Raw genomic sequence first — 20,378 nt, forward strand, 5'->3', positions numbered from 1 at the left:
GTGCCCAGAAATGGGTAAAGCTCTCAGCTGAGCTACTTCCTCACCCCATCTGTTCTGTTCCAGGGTGTTCCAGAGGAGGAGCGAGCACGGTGCCGGGAAGCCCTGCAGGATATCCTGGACCGTGTGTACCAGCCTCTGGCAGTGCAGGAGCTCCTGGTCCTGCAGGGTCCCCCCAAGCAGGTACCCAGTGCTTGTGGGGCTGTGTTTCCACACCCTGAGGGTGCCCTTGCTGTTCTTCTGGAGGTGTTCTTACAGGTCTTGAAGCAGTCCCTGAGTGTGCTGGAGGTGTTCTTAAACCTCTCAAACCAATCCCTGAGCGCTGGGTGTGTGTCATTCCAGCCCTGCAGGGTGTGTGGGTGGGTGTGAGCTCAGGGACTGTCAGCGCCGCATGTGCTGCCTTGGCTTGGCACCACATCCTCTGTGCCTGGCCAAGCACAGCTCCTGCTCCTCCAGAACCCATCCCTTGCCCAAGTCAGGGGGTGATCCAGGGCTGCCACTGCACCCACTGCTGTTTGGGGCTGTTCTAAAGCCCCACGGGGAGGAGAAGATGGGGAATCTCCTGAGTGTTGTTTTTTGCATGTCCCTAATGGACAACGCCCTGAACAGAATCCCACAATTGTTTAGGTTGTGTGAGATCTTAAACCTCATCTCATCCCACCCCCTGCCATGGGCAGGGACACCTTCCACTAGCCCAGGTTGCTCCAAGCTCCATCCAACCTGGCCTTGAACACTCCCAGGGGTGGAGTAACACCCTGAGCACTTGAGGGCTGACCCAAAGTGAAGGCATGTTGGACTTGATGGTCATTGTAGGTCCCTTCCAGTTTAGCCTCTCTCATTAATCCCTAATCTGCTTTGTACCACTGGATGGAGCAGTGATTCAAAGTCTGTCCTTGTCCTGTGCTCTCTCAGGTCATTTGCCCATCCGTGGGACTTTCCCAGGAGTGTGCAAACAGGCTCCTTACTTTCCTTTGCTCCCTTGCAGAGTGCTGCGTGCCACGGGGCAGGGCCGGCGCGTGCCCTGGGTTGGCTGCGGCGGCTCTGTGGCCACCTGCTTTCGGAGCGGCTGCTGAGGCCTGGAGGGGTGCAGGCTGTGGTTTGGGGCATCCCAGGCTGTGTGGCATCCTGGAGGGCACAGGAGGTGAGCAAGGGCTCTGGCACCACTCTGGGCTCCCAGGGTCACATATCCAGGGGGCTGGGCTGGTTCTGAGATGGTTCATCGCACTACACACTCAGGAGCGACAGTGCTGTAAGAGCACTGACTTGGGAATTGACTTCTGCTGGGTTAAGGTGACTTGGTGACACACAGATTTTGCCTCTGACTATGCTCAGATCCCAAACTGCCTTAATTTAGGGTACACCGTGATGTTTGAGGTCCACACTGAAAGCCGCTGACCCCATTTATCCTGTTTATGCGCCTGTGGGTCACACCTTTTGTGTCTGCAGAGTGTGGAGTACCCTGTCCCAGTGCCAGTGTGGTGGAGCTGTGCTGAACACTAGGCTGCAGGGATAGGAAGACCCATCCCCTGCAGTCCTTGTCCTGCCAGGGAGGAAAACTGTTGCTCTCTGAAAGCTGAATCTCACAGTTGTTACTGCCAGAGCTTCCTCTGGCCACCAACAACCTGACAGCACCATCCAAGCACGACCTCCCAACCTCTTGGCTCCTCCACCTGTCTGTAGAGTTGTTTTCCATTATCAGAGCTCTTGCACAGCACTTTTCCCCTCTTCTGTCCTTAAGTTCAGGTGTTTCCTGAAAGATGCTTGCTTTAATGAGAGCAATAAAAGCTCAAAATCCAATTTTTGGCCAGGAACACCTGGCTCCAGGCAGAGCTGGCTGTGGGTCAGAGCTGGTCCTGGACTTCTGCTGCTGCTGTTGCAGGTGGTGCTGGTGCTGAAGCAGCAGCTCTGGACTGGAGGAAATGTGATGCAGTTGCAAAGATATTGGCTTCCTGCCCACAGCAGTGCCTCTCCCTCGAGGACTACTACAGACAAGTGTGCCCCCAGGTAAACCCCTTGTCCTGGGATTTGTCCCTTGCTCCTGGCTTGGAGAGTGTTGGGACTGGTCACTTCTGCCTGAGCATGGCCTGGATGGAGCCAGCACAACATGAAGATGTTTTTCTGACAGTGGGACATGTTTCCACTGCTGGATTTTCCTTGTTTTATTGAAATACTGGATAATGCTGCATGATTGCATGAGCTGTTCAGCACTGTGCTGCACAGAGCTCTGTGTGGAGCTCTTGCTACCAGCCTTTGGCTTGGAGAGTGGTGCAGGCTCTTGCTTTGAGCCCAGAAAGACATCATGCACATATGGGAAGGCCACTGGCATCTTCCATACATGGAATGTTGTGCCAAATGCCCAGCAAAGCAGCACATGGGCAGCTCCTCATTGCTGTGAGGGGCCAGGCAGTGAGGGGGTGCTGATATTTGTTCCTTTATCATGGGTTTTCCTTCCAGATTCTGGACTTGCTGCACATCCAGGACAAAGTGGTAGCACGCCAGTTCCAGCGTGTGGCCACCACCACCCTGCTCAGCATGGCCAGGGGGCACCCAGAGCTGGCAGAGAGGCACCTGCTGCAGACCCTGCTGTCACCACTCCTGCGCTGCTCTGAGGCAGCAGGTATCAGATCTGGTTTCATTCCTCATTGATTTTTGTCATTCCACATGAATTTCCTTGGGCTAGTGGCCAGCTGCTGAGTGTATGAGCCCATCTCTGAGTGCTGACCATATCTCTGTGTCTGGTTACACCATATTTACTCCCACTTGAGTCAAGTTACTGCAATGTGAGAGCCAAGTGGTGTGGCTCCTGCCATGTGCTCCTGGGGGAGCTCTCCCAGTCTGACACCCTTGTTCTGGTCTTCCAGATGGAAACAGTTGGTTCCCCACACTGACCATCAGCTCTCCAGGGAATCATCCGTCATGGAGTTGTGGTCTGCCTGGATTTCCATGAGACTTTGGGGCTTTACAGCACCCAATTAGTGTGTGGTTAATTGAGGGCTCGTTGGTTCCTGTGGGGAGGGAGTTGTGGAAGTGCTTTAAGATGTACGGAATGGCAGGTCTGCTCTTCTGCTGGGTGTTTTTGGGGTGCTGATGTCTCTGCCCTTTGCTTTCAGAGCTGGCAGTGGAAGATTTGGCAGCAGGGACTGTGCTGGTGCCAGAGGCAGAGCTGGGTAACTGCGTGGAAGATGTGCTCAAGGTACTGTGTCTGATTTGGGTGAGAAAACTCTAAGAAAGAGCTGGTTTGAGGCTTTGTGAGCAGCTCAGTTTGTGTTGGAGTTGGACCAGGACAAACCCTGTGTCTCCTGCAGTCATGCTCAGTCACCTCATCCTCATCTGCAGTAGTATCCCTGGCCTCAGCAGTCTTACAGGGAAGAGTTATTTCCCAGTAGTCCATATATTCCTGCCCTCTGGCACTGTGAAGCCATTCCCCCTTTTTCTGTCACTCCAGGCCCTTGTCTAAGTCCCTCTCCAGCAATCTTGGAGCTGCTTTAGGCACTGGAAGGGACTCTCAGGTCTTCCCAGTGCATAGATCTTGGCTCTGCGGTTCAGGGTGGAGGGGAGGTCCATCCTTTCTCTCCCTATGAAGGATCAGGGCTTTTTGTGAAGGCCTCTCCTCTGGCACCTTCCCTCATAGCTCCATTTCCTACCATCCTCACCAGTCTCCCCAGTGCCACGCTGCAGGCTCCCCTGCCTGCCCTGACAGCAGCCTCCTGCTGCACGTTCCAACCCCAGAAGGACATCTCCAGCCCAGGAATTCACATTTCGGAAGCTGGTGACTTGCTTCCTGGCATGCCCTGAGGCAGGCTAAGCTCTTAAATGCTGGGATTGTTGTCTATTCTTCTAGTAATGATCTGTTGTAACTGGCTGGCAGGCAGAGACCGGTCTGGAGGGCTGCTCCTCCCAGAGCCGTGCTGGAGGGGGGTTGGGGTGGGTCCCTCCTTAATGGCAGAGTGCTGGAGGCCTGACAGCAGCCAGATTAGTGAGGGGACCCCGGCCCTGGGGGTGGTTCTTGCCTAGCAAGTGTCATTTGATGCTGTGTGAGAAACCATCCTTGGGGCTTCATCAGGGAGGCTTTGTGTACACAAGGGTCTGGGGAGGAGGAATGGCTCCGTGGGGATTAGCACAGGAAAATGGGTCTGTTCGCATCAATGGAGCAGGGCAGGGCGTTATCAGTGCAATCTCCCTCCTGCCTGGGCTGTCACACTGCTTCGGGCAGGTCTGTCTCCAAGGCACATGCAGGGATTGCTGTCAAGCTGTGGAGGTCAAAGGTGTAGGGAGCAGGAGGTCAGAGGTGTGGGGACTCTGCTGTGAAGGGCCAGCACCTTCTGAGCAGGTAGCTGACCACCTAAGATAGCTGAAAGTCCCTTGGAGAACTTAGAAAAAGACTTAATTTCTCTGCCCTCCCCTTTTCGAAAGCTGAAAGCTGTGGACGGAGATAGACCCTGCCAAAACCAGGACCTGAACACAGCAACCCTGAGTAAACCCTGAGGCATCTGGTATTTAACCACTTTCTAGACCAAATTTTCCCACCGTATGGCTCTGCCAGAAAGCATCCTACCTGGCTTTTAGTTTTGGATGATTCCTTTAAAAGGATCCTAAAGGACACACAGTGCCATGAGGCTTCTGTGAGTGTTTTTTCCTGTGCTATGTGGGCAGTGAGGTTGGCCTTGCATGTGGTGAGCCAGTACCAGTGGCCTGGGAATGGTGTGCTGGGTTCATGGAGGGAGGTCACAGTGATTTGGGAGGTGGAGGAGAGAAGCATAGCCTTGAAAGTCACTCAGAGTACCTGCAACCCCCAAGAGCCCCTACCACCTCCCCAGAGCCTCTGCAGCTCACTGCTTCAGCTCAGCACCCATCAGCTCACCTGCCCTGCTAGGGACTGATCTCTGTCTTTGAGATCTGCAGTAATTCCACGAAGATTTGCTCATTCCCAGGTGCCTGTTGCATCTCTGGGTCACCTTACCCCAAAGCAGCACACTTCCCAAATAGCTGTCTGCAGCATTCCTGTAGCTTGGAGCCTGCTGTGGTTAAGCAAATGCTCGGAGAAAGCTGATGCTGAAGGCAACTTTTAACAGGGAATATGGCATAATCAGGGAAAAAAGGCTCCAGGCTGATGGGAGAGGCCAAGATCCCTCCACCATCCTCCCCAGCAGCTCTGTGTGTTCCCGTGCTCCCTCTGTTCTGTGCAGGTGTTTGATTCCTCTCCCTGTGCCCTTCTCTTCTCTGTAGGTGTATGTGGTTGGGAATGACAGCTCGAGCCTGCTGCTGGGATCCTTACAGTCAGTTCTGGGAGTAGTTTTTTCCCTCTATTCCTTCGCCAAGCAGAATGTGTCATACTTACGGTAAGGAAGGATCGGGGTTTGATCCTCTGGGCTGTGCCCACCTCCGAGGGCACTCACAGAGCACAGATCCATTTTCTCACCCCAGAGAGCTCCCATTCCAAGCAGGCAGTAATCTCAGGCAGGGAACATCCCCTTACTGGCAGCTCTGTGCAGGAGGAAGCCGTTCTCATGTTAGTTTTTGTCTTCCTGGAGCCACAGTGTTCTGTGTAGAGGCAAATGTGCCCTTGGGAGTGCAGGCTGACTCTGTCTGGAGCAGGGATTGTGGTTGTCCATGGGTGGAAGTGAGAATGCTGGGTCCTGGATGTGTGTTGGTAGAGAGCTAGAAATAGGATAAAAAGTGGATGGAACAGCTTGCGTGCTGGCTCTTGGAAATACAGGATCATCCTCCTCCAATCTGGGATCACTCTACTCTGATACATGCAGGATCTGCCTGCTGGCAGCTGTGTCCCATGCCATGTCCAGCTCTTCACAGCTGATGCTCAGTGAGAAAACCACTTGTGCCAGTTGTGGTGGCAGGGACAGCAGTGACCTGGTGCTGCCTGTCCTTTCTCCTTGCTCCCCCCAGACTTTCCCTGGGCTGCCCAGAGTTTGAACCAGGTAGAAACATTCCTGGTGGGGTTATGCTGTGCTCTGGTGATCCTGGTGTGTGGAGACTTTCCTTAAGGTGTGTGTAGACACAGCCTCTGTTCTATTAAAGAGGTTGTTAATCACTTCAAAGAGCAGCGAGTGCCATGGCAAGCGGGTGGGACATGCCAAGTTCACACTGCTGCTGGGCCAACAGTCACTGCTCCCTTTGCTCAGGAATTTGGCAGGGATGACTAAACCCACAACTGCCTGGAAGTGTTCGGATTTCCAGACCCCTGGCACAGCACAGTGTGGCTGCTCTACCTCATTGACCTGCATCTTTCCTTGGCAGAGCTCCTCACAGTGCTCCCATCTCCCTTGGCACTGCCACCAGCTCTGTGCTGTATCACCTTGGCATGAAGCACGGACATAGTGTGCCAAGGCTGTTCACAGTGCTCCCTTCCTCTAGAGTCTGGAGGGACCCAAATCCTTCCATCTGGGAACACCAGAAGGGCAGGATGTGCTGCTGGTCCCCTTGGAAACTGGCACAAATGCCTTCAGCTGTCAGAGCATCCCGTGGAGAGCCTGTGGAGCACTCTAGTCATGTCTTTTATCCCAAAACACATGTCCCTATGGCAGGGAGAGGTGCAGCAGGCAAAGCAATGTCACCACTGCCTCCTCTCTCCTTGCCAGCTCCCCATGCCAGGAGATCCTGCTGTGGTTCCTGGAGAAGGCAGAGCGGGAGCAGTCACTAGCAGTGCTGGAAGGTCTCGCCAGGCTGAGCAGCAGTGTGCCCACCCTGCACCCACAGTGCCAGGTCCGTGTGGGCAGTGAGGGTGGTGCCACCATTGTGGTGGAGGAGAAGATCAGGTGAGTGCTGTGGGGATAGTCCTCAGGGTCACTCACACAGGGCTTTTCAGGGAAGCCTGGCAGAGAGAGCCTGGGCGAGCAGGGAGCTGCCAGGGCCATCCTACCATGGTCTCTTCCTTCCAGCTCAGGCAGGTGATGCTTCCACACAGTCCACACAGCCTCCAGGTTCCCTGGACACCACAGAGCTCTGACTTCATGCCCCAAAAGCATCATGCTCCACTTGAGCATTGGTGTGCACTCCCTGCCCACTGTTCCTGACTCCCAAGCTCTGCCTGTGCTATGTCTGGAAATGGGATTGTTTTTCCAGTCCCAACACCCGCCAGATTCAACTTCCAGGCTCCAACCTGAGCCTGGCTTGTGGCACTGTGAGTGGAGTCCCTCGGGCACAGGTGGCACTATCACAGCAAGGACTCTGGTGATTCCAGTGTCACAGAGCCAGTGACTGAGCTCCCCTCTGGTGTGTGCAGATGGTCTCTAAGTAGAGGCAGAACTTGGCCATGTGGGGAATAAACTGCAGCCATTAGTCTCCAGCCACGCAGGACATGGCTTTTCTGGGCAGTCTTTGCCAGGGCCTCACCACTCTCACAGGGAAGAATTCCTTCCCAATATCCCACCTGACCCTGCCCTCCCTCAGCATAAAGCCATTCCACCTTGTCCTGTCACTCCATACCGTTCTAAAGTCCCTCTCCAGCTTTTCTATAAGCTCCCTATAACTGCTGGGAGGTCCCAGTCAGATCAGCTCTGCCCTGGAGTCTGCACTGGTTGAACTGGGAATACTCTAAACTTACTCCATAACAGCCCTGACTCTGCCCATCCATGTCCCTACTTCTATGGCTCTGACCACTGCATGATTTAGCCAGCACTAATCCCATTCTTTGTGGGGTGGCTGGATGAAATATGTGGTTTGGGCTCATGGGTTCTGTTAATGAGTGCAGGTTCATTAATAAATGGAGTGAGTGTTCACATAGACCAAATGACCTGGGCAAGGCTTGGCTCAGCTGCCTCCAGGCTTCGCTGGGAAGTGCTGGGAAGGAAGGCTTCCAAGAAAAGGCAGACTGGATTTCACCTTGCCCTGGAGCCTAGTGCTGGGAAGTGCTGAGAAGGAAGGCTTCCAAGAAAAGGCAGTCTGGATTTCACCTTGCCCTGGAGCCTAGGGATCAGAGGGGTCTGGGTGTGTTGGTGTTGGTGACACTGTGACCTGTTGCAGCGATGAAGATGAGGCTCTGTACCATAAGATCTCCTCCGAGCAGTGCCATGTGGAGAGCTTGGTGGAACTCCTGTCCCACTGCCAGAAGAGTGGTCTGGCTGGAGACTTCTTCATCCACTGCCTGAAGGTGAGGGCAGGCAAGTCTCTGGTTGGGGTACACCTGCAGGAGTGGGTTCCCTAGGCCAAGCAGACAACGAAGGAGATGGATCATCCCCACAGGTGTCCTGGGATGCAGCACACACTGGAGCAGTCCTATGTGCTGGGCAGGAGAGCTGAGGAGAGGAAGTCCCTGAAGGGGTTAATCCTTGTTGCCCCAGGCTCTTTTGACAACAGCAGCATGTCTGAAGTTTAATGGTGTGTTGGAAGCTGGGAATAATCCCTGTTGCTTCCTTGGCTTTCATGGAGGGGCCTCAGCACCTGCCTCCTTTCATCCTTCTTGGAGCCCCTGTGGTTCGCTCCTGGCCTGGGCTGAGCTGGGCTTTTTGTGCCCCCCATAGTCACACAAGGGAGTAGGGACAGGTCTCCCAGGAGCCCTGGACAGCTCTTGCAGACACTGATGTACCAACTGCAAGGCCATGGTTTTGTGAGGAGTCATCTGGAATTTCTGGCACTGCTTACCTGTGTTAACCACTGCCTCTCCATGCCCTGTGCTTCCTTCCCTATAGGAGCTGACTCAGGTGGCTGCAGAGGACGAGGCAGCTCCAAACCCAGCTGAGGAGCCTGGAAGGAGTTTGCTGGAGCTGGAGCAGCACCAGGCCAGGCAGGGGAGGAAGCTGCTGGTGCTGCAGCTGGTGGCCACACTGTGTGAGAGTGTCTCGGACACCGTGTTCACTGACATCCTGCAGGTTGGTCGTGGCAAAGCCCAGGGGGATTGGCTGAACTCTTCCAGGAGGAAAGGCAATGTTGGGAGTGTTCAGCCTGGAGAAGAGAAGGTTCCAGGGAGAGCTCCAGGAGAGCTGCAGAGGGACTTTGGACAAGGACCTGGAGGGACAGGACAGAGGGGAATGGCTTCCCACTGCCAGAGGACAGGGATAGATGGGATATTCTTCTCTGTGAGGGTGCTGAGGCACTGGCACAGGTTGCCCAGAGCAACTGTGACTGCTCCATCTCTGGAAGTGTGCAAGGCCAGGTTGGATGGACCTGATTGGCATAACTGCTCCTACATCCATGAATGGGCAGTGCAAAATTGATTGAATACTGCAATTCCAAAGGCCACGGGAGCCCCTTGACCCTGGTCCCAAAAAGGATTGTTAAAATATGTCACTTCTGTCCCTGCTGAGCCCCATGCAGGAGGGGATTGGCTGTCCCATACCCTCTACTCAGGAAGTGGACACCAAGGGCAGCTCAGCATTCCCTGCTGATCAGTGTCTTCCATATCCTGTTTTTTGTTGCTGTTTTTTTACCCCAGTGCCCTGGTTGTGCCAGCTGTCTGTGGGCAGAGGCAGTCCCTGCTGGTGCAGGTTTCCTCACCTTTCCCTTTGGGACAAAGAACGCTTTGTATGAGCACTGCTGTGTCCCCACCTGCCTCCCAGGGTCTGGCTGGGAAACAGGGAAGGGGTTTGCCAGGTTCCAGCTCCAGCCATGGGTCTGGTATGAAAACCCACCACCAATGAACTCCAGACAACAAATCCTTTATCCTCCTGCCTGGGATTGTGTTTCAGGGAGGCCTCTGAGCTGGGCTGGGACAGAGACAGGCAGTGCAGGGACAGGCTCAGCACTCTGGGGTTCCTCGGGGTGTTTGGGGTGCCCTGATGGGGTGGGAGCAGGCAGAATCCATCCTTCCAAGGCCGTAGCCCAGGAACAGTGGCTGCTGTGCCCTCCCTCAGCTGCACATTTATTTTATTTACATTTCCCCAATTCGTAACTTGATTTCCTCACTATATGAAGGGTTCTTGCCCCCTCCCTATACATAACTATGCCACAGTGTTTTATTTTTCAGGTTCTTTTCCCCTCCCACATTAAAGTGTCTTTTCTCTCCTTCTAGATTATTTCTTTTAACTTTTTGTTTTCTCAGTAGCCATTTCCTCGTTATTTATTCACAATGTTCCATTTTATTTACACTAAATACAATTCCAGCCCCTTCAGCTTGTGTCTCTCTGTGTTATGAGAGCAGATATTCCAACTTTTTTTACTTTCTTGAAGTTTGATGGCATTTCTTCTCTGGAATACTCATCCCAGCATATACCTGAGCCTTTTTTTCAGCCTTTTCCAAAGCCTTTTCCCACAGCCTCCCTCCTTGCCTAAGGGATGTGCTTAAGGAAGTTGGCAGCTGAGAAGGAAATGCGCCTGTGCCCTGGGCACTGGAAGTTTGGGATTTGGTGCAATAGGACCTTGTTGCTCTCATACTATTTTCCAAATAAGAACACAATACTTCCTCTTTTGCAACATACCTGTTAGGTATGAATGACCCTGATCCAACCCCTTCCCAGGCTTGTCCCGAGTCATAGCTTGGAGAAAATAAGGCACAGAGAATATCAACTCCCTAATTTCAAGCTCTGTTAGGAAGGCAGGAAGCCTGTGGGATCCAAGATGCTAAGTGTGGAGAAGGTCAATGCCAGCCAGGAGGGATCATTGTGAGCTTGTGGAATAAAAATATTGAGGGGAAAAATAACACAAAATGAGTAAGAACATGGGAATTGACCCAGCTGGAGTGCTGGCTGCATGGGGGGAAAGAGGGGCTGGTACCCAGGAGCTGTGGGGCAGGGCAGAAGTTCCTTGGCTCTGGAATTTCCCAGAGACTTTCTCCAGCCCAATTCCATCCAAACCCTTGTTGCCATCACCCCAACCTTCCCTCTCAGACCATCCCAGTTGCTTTCCCAGGTCCCATCCTACAGTGGAACAAGGGCAGGAGGCAGAGACAGGACTGGGATCCCCCTGCTCCTGCAGCCTTGTGGAGACTTCTGCTGAGAGACCACACCAGTTTAACCATCACCTTGTCCCAGGGCTGTGATGGATGTGACCTGGCCGAGCCCATGCTGTTGCTGGGCTGGGCTGTGTGGCTCAGCCACCCTCCATCCTTGCTCTCCAGATCCTCACCCATGGGACCACACAGCCTGGAATGGGGCTGAGGGCTGCAGCCACAGGAAATCAGTCCATGCATGGTGCTGCCAAAGGGATGGGTGTGATTCAGGGGCTCTGGCACCCATCAGCTCCCTCCTGCATCCCTAGGGTGCCCCCAACTGGGCTGCACCAGTGCTCCAGTGTCCCCCAGCTACCTGTGGCTCCTGGTGCTGCTGAGCCCCCTCACCTGTGCAGGTGGTATGGCAAGGAAAACTGTTGGGAAGGCAACTGGGATGGCTTGAGAGGGAAGGTCAGGGTAGTGGCAACAGCAGGGGAGTGGAAAGGATTTGTACAGAATTGTGCTAGAGAAAAATCCAAACAGATGCTGAGACAGTGAGAACAGCTCCAGGGGGGCACCCCAGGGATCCCCCCACTTCCTGACTGCCGTTCCCTGCTGCAGGTGGAGGAGTTTGTGGCAGCCACACTGCAGAGAGCCTGTGTCAGCCCAGCGTGGGGCCTGGGAGCAGCAGCCGAGGCACAGACGCTCGCCATGGCCATGGGGCTCGTGGCTGCCATGCTTGGAGGGGCTGTCCAGGTGAGAGGCAAACAGGGGGGCTGAGGGTGTGGGGAGGGGGCCCAGGCACTGCCATGCCCTGCCAAGGGGTGCTGCAGCACATCAGTGTGCCCTGAGTTGCCCTGCTCAGTCCCAGCAGTTTATGAATATATATATATGTATATAACTTACACGTGTTATTTTTCCTTGGAGCAGTGCTGGGGCTCTGGCCAAGGTTTCAGTCCCAGCAGGGCACCCCTGAAAGCCTGGTTAATTCATTTATAATCCTAATTTCTTCTGAGAAGGCGCTGACAGCAGTGCAGTCATGTACAGCATCTTTAATTACCAGCACTGCATCCCCTGCATCCCCACACGGCCACAGGCTCTGGCTCTGGAGCGCAGCAAACATCCCGTGTGGGCTGTACTCTTGCTTGAAAATCTTCTGTATTTTTATATTTACATTTTATACATATTTATGTTATTATTTACATCGCTCAGTTGCCACATTATAGCAATATATACATATATATGAGATATATGTCCCTCAGGTGTCAGCAGAGCTGCTGTGGGGAGCAAAGCCCTGTCCATTAGCACACTGACATCACTGAGCTGCCAGGGTTGCTTCGTCCTTGGATTTGCCCAAAGGAAGATCCAGCTGTTCATGGAAAAAGAGCATTTATTGTGTCTTATTGCTGAATTTCTAACACTGGGAAAAGAACTTTAGCTGGAGAGAAGTTAAAGCCAGAGTCTTGTGGCTGCAGTGGGCCCCTCCCTTCCCAGCTGAGCTCCTGCTCCCGCTCTGGTGTTAATGGGAGTGATGTAGCTTGGAAAATGGAATGTGAAAGGGTTTGGGAGCAGCAGCAGGGCTGTTTGGGCTTCAGCAGCCAAGGGATTTTTATGCAATCATCCAAAATCTCTGCAAAAGCAACCCTTTCCAGGCCTCACAGCCCAGATTTTAGCAGCTACATCCAGGTTAGAGCAGGAACTGCTTCCACTTGGAGACAGGCTGAGCTGCCATGCCAGGAGTGTCTTTCCAGGCAGGACTGATGGCAAACTCAGCACAGCGCTGGGAAGATGGTGGGACGGATGTCCCTGGCTTGGGGCCCGTGCACAGACACCACTGTCCTTGAGGCTCAAGCTCTTCCCACCATGTCCCACAGCACCTGCCAGGGATGCCAGGGCTGAGGTTGATGCCAGGGCTGGGATTGATGCCAGGGCTGGGATTGACGCTGGGCTACAGGCATCGCTGTTGAGAGGAGCTTGTGCCTGGAGCCTGACTCATGGGGTGGGGATGGAGGGTAGCCACAGGGCTACAAAACGGGCTTTGGGGCTCATCCTCCTTGTTCCTGCCTGCCCTGCCAGGAGCATCCGGATGAGCAAACCCCCGTTGTGGTGGTGCCAGCGCTGCTTCTGTCCCTCCACAGCTCCAATCCAGTGACTTCACGGTGCTGAAGCGGCTGGTGCCGCTGCTGGAGGAACTGTCCCACACCTACCCTGACCCCCTCACCCAGGAGTTGGCCTCGGACCTGCGCATCGCCATCTGCACTCACGGTGCCTGCTCCCCCGGCATGGTGGGCGCTGCTGCTGACAGCCTGCTGAGGAGGAGGCCAGGGGTGAGAGCACAGAGTCCTGCTGGTACTCCTGGTGCAGCTTCCAGCCCAGGGGGCAGCCAGGCACCACAACAGCATGGACACAGCAGCCCCTTGACTCCTGGGAAGAGGAGAGAGGAGCAGAGCACATGCCATGAGCCCATGGGCACTAGTGCCACTCCAGTCCCAAGTGCTGACAGCCAGGCCCTGGCCGGACTCCAGGAGCTGCTGGTGTCAGCTTATGACCCCCAGCCCCCGAGCCGGGCAGCTGCCCTGCGCCACCTCACTAGCCTGGTCATCCAGAGGGATCCACAGGCACTTCGGCTTCAGGAGAAGATCCTGCAGGTACTGGGCTGCTGCCACGGTCCCCATCCCCTGCCATGGTCCCTGTCCCCTGCCACAGTGCAGAGCTGGCACTGAGTGTGCCATTGGGCTGGAGATGCTCCTGATTATCACAGCCCTCCAGTCTAGGGTCACTGCTGATGGCACTTCCCCTTCCTTCCAGGTGTTCCTGGAGAATGTGCAGCACGAGGATGCCTTTGTCTACCTCTCGGCCATCCAAGGTAAATGATTCCTGTTGGGGTGAGTGCTGGCACTTCATCAGGGAAGGTTCTGTGCTGGGGGCTCTGGACAGTGAGAGTGAAGAGCAGCAGAACCGTGGCTGGGTTGGGGGCTTGGCACCTTCTGCCCTCCAGGATTGTGATTTCATGCTGTTTGGTTGAGCCTGGAGCCACATGTGGGCTCCATACCAAGTTCCTGAAGCCCCAGGCTTCATCTCCCAGTTATCCTTACTCCCTGGAGCTGGTCAGCATCCCTGTGGCAGGTAGGTGCCACCAGCCTGGGGCTGCATTTCCAGCACAGTGCAGGCACATCCCCAGCACCCTGACCCTGCACCCACTGAGGGTCTGCTCAGCCGACGCTGGCAGAGGAGCCAGGCCATGGGCACCCACTGGTCCTCTCTCCAGGCTCTGCCACGTCCATCCCCATGGCCAAGGTGGCAACTCGTGAGAACTCACACCACTTCTCAGGAAAACCTCAGTGCTTGCTCTGGCACAATCAGCACAGCCTTGTGGGATCCACAGGCAGGTGACTTCACACTGGGTTGACACATGTGTCCTGTGTGACAGCTGTGGGTCAAGTCTGCTGTGTTCCATGGAAGGGAGGTGCTCTTCCCTTAGCCCACAGCAGTGCCTGGGCTGCTACTGTTGGGTTGGTAACCATCAGCAGCAGCTGGGAGAGGAGCTTATCCTGTGCTTCCCACTGCCTGTAGAGTCTTGAGAGGGACAGGTCTGTCCTTGCTCTGCGGCTGAAACACAAGCCCTGTAACTGAGTGGGTGATTAATGTTCCAGCTGCTGCCACGTTGATTAACCCTGAAACAGTTCCTTGCAGAGGTGACTCACCCAGCCAATGGCAGCAGCACCTGTGCCATGCCAAGCTGTGCCAAGCCATGCCGTGCCATGCTTGGGTCTAGTTTACCATGTCATTGGGCTGGTGGCTGTGCCAACTGGGTCCCTACAGCCTCACACACTCCCCACCACAGTGGCAGGGCAGGGCCTGGGCTGGTTGTCATAAACACAGGTTGTCATGGAGGTGGGCTCCAGTTGAGGTATTGCTGCTGTACTGGGCACTGGTGAGGCACCTGGGATCAGCTTTAGGCTTCTTAGGACAAGGCAGACATTGAGGGACTGGAGCACAAGTGTGATGAGGAGCAACTGAGAGAGCTGGGAGGGTCAGCCTGGAGAAAAGGAGGCTCAGGGGGACCTTCTCACTCTCTATAACTCCCTGACAGGATGTGCAGCCAGATGAGGGTTGGGCTCTGCTCCCAGGGGACAAAGGACAGGACAAGACAAAACAGCTTCAAGTTGCACCAGGGAAGGTCTAGATTGGATATTCGGCATATTTCTTCATGGAAAGGGTTGTCCAGCCCTGGCACAGCAGCCCAGGGCAGTGGTGGAGTCACCATCCTTGGAAGCATTCAAAAACCATGTGGATGTGGCACTTGGGGATATGGTTAGTTAGCCTTGGCAGTGCTGGGGGAATGGGCTGGGGGAATGGTTGGACTCAATGATTTTAGAGGGCTTTTCCAACCCAAAGGATTCTGTGATAAGGTGAGGCCAGAGGAGAGGTTGCTGTCTTGCTGGATATGCCCTGACTTGCAGAGGGTAACCCACACCGTGCACCCTCAGATAACCATGGGGGTGAAGCACCTGGAGACCTGGAGCTGGAGTTCACCGTGACTCAGCGCTTGGCACTGCCGGGGCAGCCTCTGCCACTCTCCCTGGAGAGCAACCACCTTTCCCCATTGGAGAGGTGCCTGGTGATGCTGCAGCTCTGCCCAGTGCTTTCCCCAGCCCACATCTTCATAGGGACAGCTGGTGCAGCCCCATGGCTTTGCCATTGCATCCTGTGTCCAGGGTCTGATCCCTTGTCATCATCAGGGAGATGTGGTGGGCATGGGGCACCCTTGGGCTCCAGCTCCCACTCTGAGCCAGGCAAATCCTACAGGGACCATGATACACCAGCACTGCATACTGAAGGCCAGGAGCTAGGAACAGTGACTGAGCATCACCCGCGGTGCCCAGCTGCCCCTCGTGTGCCAAGTCCATGCTGGATTGATGGTTGTTAACCAGTAGTAGTGAGTAGGCACCCGCTGCCAACTGCTGAATCACTGATTGTCCAGATCTTTTCTCCCCAGGCATTGCCCTGCTCTCCAGCGAGTACCCGGAGCGGATCCTGCCCGTCCTGCTGACACGGTACGAGTGCCCAGCACAGGACACGGAGGACACCATGGCTGCTGTCACCAGGATGAAGCTGGGCGAGGTGCTGATGCGTGTCACACGAGCACTGGGTGAGTCCATGGCTGTGGGCATGGCAGTGCCTGCTGCTGGGAGCCATGGCACCGCTCAACTTGGCCAAATCTTAGGGAGAAAGCCCACGGAGGGTTTTATTGTCGGGAGGTGAGAAGGGTCTGTAAGCCAAAGGGCAGCTGGCTGGGGTTTGCGGGCATGCAGGAGCCCCAGTGCATCCTGCCAGCATCCCACCATGCCCTCGGCCGGCCGCGCCAGGCTCAGAGGCTGCCGGGAAGCGCCCAGACACGCAGGGCTGAGGGGTAGCAGCTGGATGAGGCCTTACCGGCAGCTGTTGTTGGGACTCGTCCTAAAACACCTCCTCTGGCTCCACAGAGGAGGCCAGGCCGGCAGGAGCACGCGGCCGGAGCTCTCTGCAGCCAGGGAGGCCACAGCTGATGTCCGTGATGCCAGGACAGCCACGTGGGGGTCCCTGGTCACTGCTGGGTGCTTTGGTCAGCCATGGCAGAACCAACCTCCTCCTGCAGAGCTCCCCCTTGAGCCCTGGGGCTGTGACTCCCTTGCAACTTGTGCCACATCGCCTGGCCGCAGTGGCATCCCACCAGTGCCAGGCTGTGCCACTGTCCAGCCCTGCTACTGGCATGGGGTTGGGGCATTCCACCAATTCCTATGGGGCACCAGCGAGCAGCACAGAGCCCCTCAGTCCCTGAAGCCCCCTGGACCATGTCCTTGTGTCCAGCCTGGTGCTGTGTGTCCCTCTGCAGCTGCCTGGGGGATGGTGGCCCGGCCCTGCCGTGCTCTCCCCACTCCCCACAGTGCCGCCGCCGCGGGCAGCAGCTCTGACGCGTCCTGGCTCGCCAAGTATTTATAGAGAAAATTGCACCGAGTTGTTTCTGTTGCAAAGCTTCAGGATTCGAGAGTGAGGATTTATCTGGCACTTCCAGGGTTGCTCTGCTCAGTGCAGTTCTGAGCTTCCTGCTCTCCCAGGGGACTGCCATGCTTCCCTCCTGTGCTGTCCCCGTCCCCGTCGCTGCCTGCCATCCTGCTGGAGTGGCTTTTCCCATCCAGGAGGGGATTTTGCAGCAGGAAGGGAAATACTGTGTGCTCCTTCTGTGGCCATCTGGCATGTGGCCAGTGCATTGTTGGCTTCCAAGGGGATGCATCCCACACTGCTCAGACTGTCATAATTCCAACTCCTAGGATGCAGGCATGGAGCAGGCTGTATTCCCAGGAAGCCTCGCCATCCTTGGCATCATGATGCCACCTTGAGCTCTCCCACCCTGTGCCAGACCCTAGCCCTTCACAGCAGCAGCCCCAACCTGCCCTGTGCAGGGGTATAGGAGCCCTTCGCTGCCCACAAGGATCATTCCTGTCCCTGCATCCCAGCACATCCCAGGGCATCCATTCCACTGCCTCCATCAGCTGCAGGACACCAAGGAGCTTCCAGAGCTTGGGTGAGCAGGAAAACCACTGAGCTCATGGGCCAGTCAGCCTGCTGGAGCTTCCTATCCCTTCCAGCCCCATGGCTGGAGCGGCTCCTGCATGGTGGGAGCTGTGCCCATGCCATGGGACACATGCCATGGCTGCCCAGCTCCCACAGGATGATGGCACACCGGGATGGGTGAGGGTGCCAGGCACGGGTTTGGCACAACAACCTCTCATTAGCAGCTCACATGTCCTGCACCTCTGTGTGTTAATTGGGGTGGGGGTTTGGATCTGAATGATGTGGGAATTTGGGATTCACACTTCGTGTATCTGCAGGACCTTGAATGGCCCCGTGGGGGGACTGAGATGTGCTGCAGGGCTCCTACATCTGTGCTGTGGGGTATGTGCCAAGGGGCACAAGCTGTGCTCCAGATGTTGCATCCAGCTGTTCAGCAGTGTTGCAAAGGGGATGCCCAATTCATCTGCTCCCAAAGCAGCCAAGGCTTCAGTAGGAAGAGGCTGTGGGCTTTTCCATGCTGGTAGCACACCACTGTGCTCTCTGTTGCAGGGGACATGGTGTTCCAGCACCGGGAGCCGCTGATCCGAGCTTTCCTGCGCGGCACGCAGGATCCTGACAGCGCGCTGCGGGCCAGCAGTCTCTCCAACCTGGGCGAGCTCTGCCAGCACCTCGGCTTCCAGCTGGGATCCATCATCCAGGAGGTGCTCCATCCTTCCCCAGGGCCTTGCCTGGGGAGCTTGGGGCTATCACTGCTATGCTCAGGGGGTTCGTTAGCGCATGGTTGGGCTGCTGAGGACATGATAATAGGACATTTCCATATGGAAATGGGACATTTCTATAAAGGACGGGTGTGATAATTGCTGGAGTATAAAAGCCTTTGGGCCTGAAGCAAACACTCAGGATGGTTCTAGCCCTGATTTTTAGGTGCCTGCTCCACCCATGGCAGCCACTGCCAGAGGAGTCCTGGGGGCACAGGTGGTGCCTGCCAGAGACACCTCCTGCTTAATGACACCTCGTTACCCTCCGGTTATCATAATTATCGTTATCATGATCACAATCACACAGCCAGCTCTCAGCCTGGCTGCAAGCTCTGGGTAAGGCACAGCTGCGGAGCTGCCGGAGCTGTGGTCCTGGTGGGGTGAGCTCTGCTCTTGGGGGTCTGACAGCCGTGGAGCTGATGGCTCTGTGCCCCATGGGAGCCAGAGCTTTGCCCCTCTGTGCTCCAGGACATGGAGACATCAGGAATGCAGTGCTCAGGCCTCTCTCCTGGTGCTCACTCGGCACCAGTGGGTCCTGGCGGTTGATGCGATGCCAATGCGCCACATGCTGCTATTTCGGGAAGGTGTGAGCTCTGCTAATTCTCCTGGCTGTCACTGCCAGGATTTAATTAGATGCCTTCGGCTCTGCCTGGTTTTGATACAGATTGTTACACAGCTTCCCCAGCCGTCTGTGTGCTGCCCAGCCCAGGCAGGAGGAAGGGCTGCTCGGAGCCCTATGCCTTGCAGGGAGCAGGTCCCCCCCAGTGGGTGCCAGGCTGGGCACTGGGGTCACATCCTCATCCTGGGCACATCCCCAGCCCTGCAGTGGCTGCTCTGCTGTGTCCCCCCATGTCTCCCTGCCCTCACTGATGCCCCCCTGCCCTGTCCCCACAGGTCACCTGCTGTGTGACAGCCATAGCCCGGACAGACCCCGAGGCTGAGGTACGAAGAGCTGCTGTGCACGTGGTGGTGCTGCTGCTGAGGGGACTGAGTGAGAAGGTCACCGAGGTGGGTCACCCCCCCTTGGCCCTGGGACAGCCCCTGCCCTGTGAGCGCTGCAGGGCTCATTCACAGGCAGCTTCTAGAGAAAGTCCCAAGGGATTGAGACCCCCAGCTTGGGCTCCCCCACTGAAGGGCTCCTGCAGCAGATCCTGGAACAGAGGGGCTTTGTGGGGCTATCCCTCTGAGCTGCTTGGCAGTGCTAGTTCTCAGGAGCTGTAGGAGTTGTTCATCACCAATTTCCTTCGGAAATACCCAGTTCTTCCGTCACTGTGGCCTTGCTCTGCAATTCCCAGGAATAAGCATGTTGGGACTCAGCTCTGGTGGAGAAAACGGCTGGTTCCCCATGGGAATCCCCACAGACAGGATCTTAGCATCCCCTTGTGCCCCTGTGCCATAGGGTCACTGCAATGCTGCTGGTTAAACTGAGTCACAGGGGTCAACGGCTGTGGGTGCTATCTTTGCACTGGCAGTGCTGTGGGAAGTGGCAGCCCTGTGCCTGCTGGGACATGCTGAGGGGGTGAGTGTGAGCAAGACACCAATGGGTGCTGATGCTTCCCCTGCCTACCATACCCAGGTGCTGCAGGATGTGCTGCGGGACCTGTACCGCCTGCTGAAGCACGTGGCGGCAGCCGAGCGCGACGGTGCGACGGTGCTGCACGCACAACTGGCACTGGAGGAGCTGGACACCGTCATGAGGAGGGTCCTGTTCCCCCCACAGACGCTGGAGAAGAAGATTGTAGTGTTGCCATAGCAGGGCTGAGCCCATGAAAATGAACTGTTACTGCTCCAGTGTCGGGGCCAGTGGCTTCCCACGGGGAAGGGCTCGCTGTGTCCCCAGGGTGCTGCTGGCGGGTGCTGGATGGGGAGGGAACCTCACTGGGACAAGGAGGGGAATTAAACAGAGATTTATTCAGCCCTGTGTCTGTGATATCTGTTGGGGCCACATGAAGCTCCTGGGTGCCATCATGGCCATGTCCTAGCCCCTAGGTCCTGTGGAAGGGTGGGCATCACCGCCAGGGCCAGCATCAGCCCCTGGACTGGAGGAGTAGACAGTGGGGCCAGTACCTTGGGTTCCCTGTGGCCAACCAGCACTGAGGTTGTGGCTGCCTGAGTCGGAAGGGAAGGGGCTCTGCTGCCCACACCCCCAGAGTGGGCATCCAGGGCCTCTCCTTGGCACAGTACTCATACCACTGGGGGTCTGGGATGGCTGAGCTGGTAGAAGGAGTTTGTTTTCCACCTTGGGCAGC

General features: G+C 55.9%; 1 protein-coding gene across 1 annotated transcript; it reads left to right on the forward strand.

Moving 5' to 3' along the window:
• Positions 1-63: 63 nt before the first annotated feature.
• On the forward strand, positions 64-19,882 carry TANGO6 (transport and golgi organization 6 homolog (Drosophila); the record flags this gene model as incomplete). Its single annotated transcript, XM_009081081.1, has 16 exons — positions 64-193; positions 1,005-1,112; positions 1,877-2,001; positions 2,452-2,614; positions 3,108-3,190; positions 5,224-5,336; positions 6,594-6,770; positions 7,978-8,104; positions 8,643-8,822; positions 11,438-11,572; positions 12,955-13,464; positions 13,625-13,682; positions 15,816-15,968; positions 17,921-18,072; positions 19,024-19,137; positions 19,706-19,882. Coding segments are annotated over 16 exons (2,505 nt in total), but the record flags the coding sequence as incomplete, so codon positions are not given.
• Between the last annotated feature and the right edge of the window lie 496 nt (positions 19,883-20,378).

This window comes from Acanthisitta chloris, unplaced genomic scaffold, assembly GCF_000695815.1.
Source record: "Acanthisitta chloris isolate BGI_N310 unplaced genomic scaffold, ASM69581v1 scaffold7248, whole genome shotgun sequence".
Classification (NCBI taxonomy): Eukaryota; Metazoa; Chordata; class Aves; order Passeriformes; family Acanthisittidae; genus Acanthisitta; species Acanthisitta chloris.